At 49.8% G+C, this 6,512-nt stretch overlaps 1 protein-coding gene across 1 annotated transcript; it reads right to left on the reverse strand.

Annotated features, from left to right (window-relative positions):
- Window positions 1-4,230: 4,230 nt before the first annotated feature.
- On the reverse strand, window positions 4,231-5,442 carry LOC144612285 (protein FAM187B-like). Its single transcript, XM_078431853.1, has one exon. It carries the CDS (start codon window positions 5,440-5,442, stop codon window positions 4,231-4,233), a length of 1,212 nt encoding a protein of 403 aa, XP_078287979.1.
- Window positions 5,443-6,512: the final 1,070 nt, after the last annotated feature.

Here is a 6,512-nt window from a genome sequence, read left to right on the forward strand (position 1 = left end):
AAACTAGAGATTTATCTCAAGTCATTTGCTGATATATTAAGGCCAGATTGCTTAGATTTGGAAATTAGATGAAACATTATTACAGGTAAATGAAAGTAACTATTTAAAGGCAATGATCAATCCAAGATTATACCTTAGAGCAAGGCACCTGCAATGTTTTCAATAACACTGCTGATTAGAAGGTAAATGGCAAAACAATACACAAGATGTCTACAAAATTACATAACAGGAAAAGATAAAAGAGGTTGAAACGAGAATAAAATCTCATTGTTCTTTCCCACAATGTACCACACCAGTTTGATTAATATTTTCTGTAATGTAAGTTAGTTACACTGTTCATAGTCCTATATTAATAATACACAAAGCAATACTCTCTTACTTTCACATCCTTTACAATGTCTGAATGTATACAGCAAAGTGCCTTGCCTAACTTGGACATGAACCACACTCTCTTTAATCATTCACTGTCAGTTTACCAGGAAAAATATCAGATTCCAATGTATGACAAAAGTTCAGAAGTTAAGATCAAATGTTAAGGTAAGTAATTGTGATTAATGTTGAAAGAGAAATTAGTCCATGAGCGAACACGTATGCTCTCTTGAACCATTCCTGTAATTTTTCTACCATTGCCCTGCATACCAATCCACTGTGCCATCACTACAATACTCTGAGAAGGAGCAGCATCATCTTCCCCATTCCACGGCCCCCGAGAGGACATTTATCACAATCACAATTATACCTTATTAGCCAAGTATGTTTTGCAACATACGAGGAATTTCATTTGCCATACAGACATAACAATAAAAAGCAACGGGCCACACAAAATACATTTTAACATGAACATCCACCACAGTGATGGAAGGCGGAAAAAAGTTCAATCTCTCCCTCCGTTGTTCTCCAGTGGTCAGGGGTCTCTAACCTTCCGTTGATGGGAAGATCTTGACTCCTGTAGCTGGCGGCAGGCCTTCCTCATCGGGGTGATCGAGCTCCAGCATCGGGGGGGGGGGGGTCTCAACTCCCCCACGCCGGGCGATCTACCCTGGGTCGGGGCTTGGCGAACCTCGTGCAGCTTGGAGCTCCCGAATTTGTCTCAACCCGAGACTGCGAGCTCCTGATGTTAAAGTCTGCAGACTGCGGTTGGAGCTTCGATCCCAGGCAAGGAATCGTCTCCGATGGTAAGTCCACGCCCCCACGGTGGGGCTCAAAGTCAGTCCCAGGCAAGGGCTCCAGCTCCACGATGTTGGACCGCAGAGCGACCGGAGATACAATCCGGAAAACAATCGGATCCCCGGCAAGGTAAGAGATTGTCCCACTGCATTCCACCAGCAGTTTATGCTTCGAAGTTTTACATGTTCATAAGTTCTAGGAGCAGAATTAGGCCATTCGGCCCATCGCATCTACGCTGAAATTCAATCATGGCTGATCTACTTCTCCCTCTCAACCCCATTCTCCTGCCTTCTCCCCACAATCCCTGACACCCGCACTAATAACAAATCTGTCAATCTCCACCATAAGAATATCCATTGACTTGGCCTCCACAGCCGTCTGTGGCAATGAATTCCACAGATTCACCACCCTCTGACAAGAAATTCCTCCTCATCTCCTTCCTAAAGGTGCATTTTTTTATTCTGAGGTGATCGCCTCTGGTCCTAGACTCTCCCACTAGTGAAAACGTCTTCTCCACATTCACTCTATCCAAGTCCTTTACTATTCTGTATGTTTCAAAGATGTCCTCACTCATCCTTCTAAACTCCAGCGAGTACAGGCCCAGTGCCATCAAACGCCCATCTTATGTTAACCTACTCATTCCTCGGATCATTCTCGTAATATCTACTCTGGACTCTCTTCAACACCAGCACATTCTTCCTCAGATATGGTCTCCACAACTGCTCACAATGCTCCAAATGCGGCCTCACCAGCGCCTTATAGAGCCTCAGCATTACATCCCTGTTTTTGTATTCTAGCCCTCTTGAAATAAATGTTGCCATTGTATTTGCCTTCCTTACTCGCGATTCGACTTACAAATTAACTTTTTGGGAATCCTACACCAACACACCCAAGTCCCTTTGCACCTACGATTTCTGAATTCTCTCCCCATTCCTTTATTCCTACGACCAAAATGCATGAGTCCACACTTTGTTAGGCTGTGTATCATCTGCTTGCTGCAGATTCAGGCTTTTTTAGTTTAGAGATACAGCGCAGACACAGGCCCTTCGGCCCACCGAGTCCACACCGACCAGCGATCCCCACATATTAGCACTACCCTACACACACTACGGACAAATTTACATTTCTACCAAGGCAATTAACTTACAAACCTGCACGTCATTGGAGTGCAGGAGGAAACCGAAGATCTTGGAGAAAACCCAGGCAGGTCATGGGGGAACGTACAAACTGTGTGCAGACAAGCCTTCCATGATTTGATACGTTACAAGAAGACCCCCCTTATCCTTCTAATATCCAGCGAGTACAGGCCCAGTGCCGTCAAAAGCTCATCATAATTTAACCCACTCATTCTTATAAACCTCCTCTGGACCCTCGGTGCCCAAAATTGCTCACAATACTCCAAATGCGGCCTGACCAGCTCCTTATAGAAGATGCGACCCCTGACCCAAAACGTCGGCTGTCCATTCCACACTGTGCTGTTTTTACCCAATGATTCCTCCAGCGCGTTTGTTCTTTTTTCACATAACCGCATATTATGTTGCAGCGTGGAGAATAGTCACATATTAGTTACAATATGGAGGAATGTAGATTCAATGTAATGTTATTGTGAGACTGGACTGCATGTGTGCGGTTACAACAGGTGCAAAATGCGAGAGAAAAGGTCAATTTTATCTGCCGAGATGGATCCTGACCCTGAACACTGCGTTAAGATGTCCACTAAATGTCATGCACACTGACACATGCAAACACACACACACACAAAGACACACACAGGCGGAGATTGGCATTGAACCTGTGTCTCTCGGTTTGAAAGATACTGGCTCTACCCGCTATGCCAAGGTGCCTAGAGTAAGAGAACAGGGACTCCTCTAATGAGTGGAGGGAAGGGATCTGGGTTGAAGGGCCGAATGGCCACCTCCTGTCCTATTCATAGCCACAAATAAAATTGTAAATTCTCAATTAACCACGCACTTTAACATGAGACAACTTTAATGAAATAAAATGCATTGTTGCTCTATTCAACTCAGTATGCGGCGGTTTATGAAGGCGTGAGTTAATGGCTTTGGGACAGCAGGGAGTGTCACATGGTTTGATTCAATGCTGCAGCGGGAGAGTCACCTCCTCACAGCTCCAGAGACCAGGGTTCAAATCCGACCTCTGGCACTGTGTGTGTGTGTGTGTGTGTGTGTGCGTGTGTGAGAGAGAGTGTGTGTGAGAGATTGGGTGTGTGTGTGTGTGTATGAGAGAGTGTGTGAGAGAGAGAGTGTGTGTGGGTGTGCGCGTATGTGTGTATGAGTGTGTGTGTGTGTATGAGTGTGTGTGTATGAGTGTGTGGATTTGTTTGTATGTTTGTGCGTGTGCGCGCGCGTGTGTGTGTGGATTTGTTTGTGTGTGTGTGCGCGCGCGTGTGTGTGGATTTGTGTGTGAGTTTCCATCGGCTGCTCCGATTCCTTCTCCATCCCCAAACAAGACATGCTGGTGTCGGTGAGGTTATTAGCTGCTGCAAAAGATCGAACAAAGGTGGGGCTGGGGTTCACTCACCTGTTCAAGTGTTAGGTGGATACTTGTGAGGCAATGCAGGAAAGGTGTCTGTGCGGTGGCTGATTGGGTGGCAAAGGCCAGAGATGTGAAAAGATACAAACGGCTGTCAGATAACGAGGGCTTGAAATGTAAAGCCAGAGGGAGTGATAGAGGTGAGATGGGGCGGGGGCGGGGGGAGGGGGGTAGTGGGTAGTGAGTGATATTGGGAAAAAGAGGGGGATAAATTAGTTGATTAGTGCGAATATCAGGGGTTACGGGGAGAAGGCAGGAGAATGGGGTGGAGAGGGAGAGATAGATCAGCCATGATTGATTGGCGGAGTAAATTTGATGGGCCTAATTCTGCTGCTATAACTTATGGCCTAATTCTGCTGCTATAACTTATGAATGTATGAACTCACGTCATGAGGGGAGCTGTTTGGAAATAGAATAATGCAGTTGCTCTGGGATAGTATCACCAGGAGGGAGCGAATGGCCTGCTGTGATATTGGTGCAGATGAGGGTGTGCGTGTAAAGGGTGGGGATTTACCAGTGCACGACCTGGCGGCGCCGCACCTGGGCGCAGTAGGTGTACAGAAAGGTGAGGAAAACCAGCAGCACAGATACCAAGGCGATGGCACTCAAGGCGTACCAGACCAAGCCCACGGCGCTGGTCTCGGCCGCCGCCCTCCTCTCGTTAGGCTCCAGCACCTTCAGGTGGAAAGAACCGGCCAGTTCCTCAGAGACGTAGCACCTGTAGACCCCCTCGTCGGCTTTCTGGACGCCCTTTATGGTGTAGACGCTTCGGCCCGTCACATCGTCCAAGGCGTGAGTGCTACCCCGCCGTCGGGAGAGATCCGCCCGCGAAACGTCGGTGGAATTTCTCCGCCACCACACCGGGGTGTAGACCGAGGCACCGGGGCACTTGAAGCTCACGTTACCGTTGACGTTGACCAAGTAGGTGTCGATCAGGAGGACGCTGGACAGTTGCAAAGGCACGAATTTCTGACCGGGCAGTTCGAGCTTCCTGACTTTGGCGACGTATGGGGGCGAGGTAACGCAGGGGACGACGCACGGTTCCAGTCCCAGCTCCGGGGGCCGCACTGGAAGTATCTGCCGCTCGGCCAAAGCCCAGATGCCGCAGGGCACCGGTTTATGGTCGCCCGGGACTGGCCGGGCGTAACAGAAACCCACTCGCCTCCTCTCCGCCGGGACCCCGCACCGGTCGCAGTCTTCCCAGGCGTTCCACACGGTGAACAGCTCCAAGTGCCGACCTCCTACTTCCAAGAAGCGACTGGGGAGCGAGGAGACGCCGATGGATTTGCCCGAGATGTGGACCCTCTCCGCGTCCTGCATGTCCACCTCGTAGTAAGCGAGGGTCCTGTTTCCCGACCTGCAGAGGAAGACGCCCGAATCCCTGACCATGGCGGACCCGATGACCAGATGCGGCCAGGATAAAATGCAACGGGCCCGGAGATCCAAGAGCGTGTCCGGCTTCAAGGTGTCCTCTCCAGTCCCAGCGAGGACCACCGCCTTGGTGTCGGGCTCCGTGGTGTTGTAGTAGACCCAGGCCACGCCGCCGGGGTGTCTCGGCCCGTTGGGGCAGAGCAAAGTGGCCGGGTTCTTGGTGAGGAAGGGGACTTGACACGGCCGGTTGGGGTAACAAGCCACCGAGGTCCCACCCCACGCCTGCCGGGCGCCGGTCAACAGCAACAGGGCGATTGGAAGAGTGGGGGTCCAAACCGACCAGGCGTCCATCCCGCGGCGCCTGATGGAGAGAGGCGTCCCCCGTCTCCACGCCTCATCTCCTGGGGACCGCAGTGACGTGAAGAACGAGTTAACAATGGGGCCGTCGTTCACAATTCCACCCGGTTCGATCCCGGGCCAGAACGTTGCGTCATCCGATTCTAATAAAAGACTGTGATTAAATGGTCGACCATTTAGAACGGAGATGCCGAAGAACCTTTTCACCCAGAGTTGTGAACCTGTGGAATTCTCTGCCTCAGAAGGCAGTGGAGGCCAATTCTCTGGATGATTTCAAGTGAGAGTTAGATAGAGCTCTTAAAGATAGCGGAGTCACGGGATATGGGGAGAAGGCAGGAACGGGGTACCGATTGTGGATGGTCAGCAATGGTCACAGTGAATGGTGGTGCTGGAACGAAGGGCCGAATGGCCTACTCCTGCACATATTGACCATTGTCTATTGTCTATTCCGGCAGTTCTCACCCCAAATGAGTTGGGTTTGAGTTTGGTTTATTGTCACGTGTACCGAGGTGCAGTGAAAAGCTTTTTTTTTGTTGCTGGTAGGATGGTTCACTTGCCTGATAACAGCTGGGAAGAAACTGTCCCTAAATTTGGAGGTGTGCGTTTTTACAATTTTATACCTTTTGCCCGATGGGAGAGGGGTAGAAGAGGGTATGACCGGGGTGCGACTCGGGCTGCTGGCTTTGTCGAGGCAGCCTGAGGTGTAAATGGAGTCAATGGAATTATCTGGGATTAGCTGGAATTAACTGGGATTATCCCATGTACAAAATATCCAGGGAGGCTGAGGTCGAATTTGAGGGGTTTAGAGGGGTTTTATCTAGGGTAGTGACCACCCCAGATCCCACAGGATTATATATAAGGTGACAAGCTGGCGCAGCGGTAGAGTTCCTGCCTTAAATCACCAGAGACCCGGGTGCTGTCTGCAGGTTCTACATTCTCCTCGCAACCTGCGTGGCTTTTCACCGGGTGCTCCGGCTTCATCCCACACTCCAAAGACATACAGGTTTGCAGGTTAATTTGCTTGGTATTATAGTAAATTGTCCCTAGTATGAGTAGGATAGCCT

Source organism: Rhinoraja longicauda, chromosome 44 (genome assembly GCF_053455715.1).
Source record: "Rhinoraja longicauda isolate Sanriku21f chromosome 44, sRhiLon1.1, whole genome shotgun sequence".
In the NCBI taxonomy this organism is placed as follows: domain Eukaryota; kingdom Metazoa; phylum Chordata; class Chondrichthyes; order Rajiformes; family Arhynchobatidae; genus Rhinoraja; species Rhinoraja longicauda.

What these genes read in the sequence shown, in the direction of transcription:
- LOC144612285 (XM_078431853.1), bottom strand. Translation starts at nt 5,442, where the DNA reads ATGGACGCCTGGTCGGTTTGGACCCCCACTCTTCCAATCGCCCTGTTG.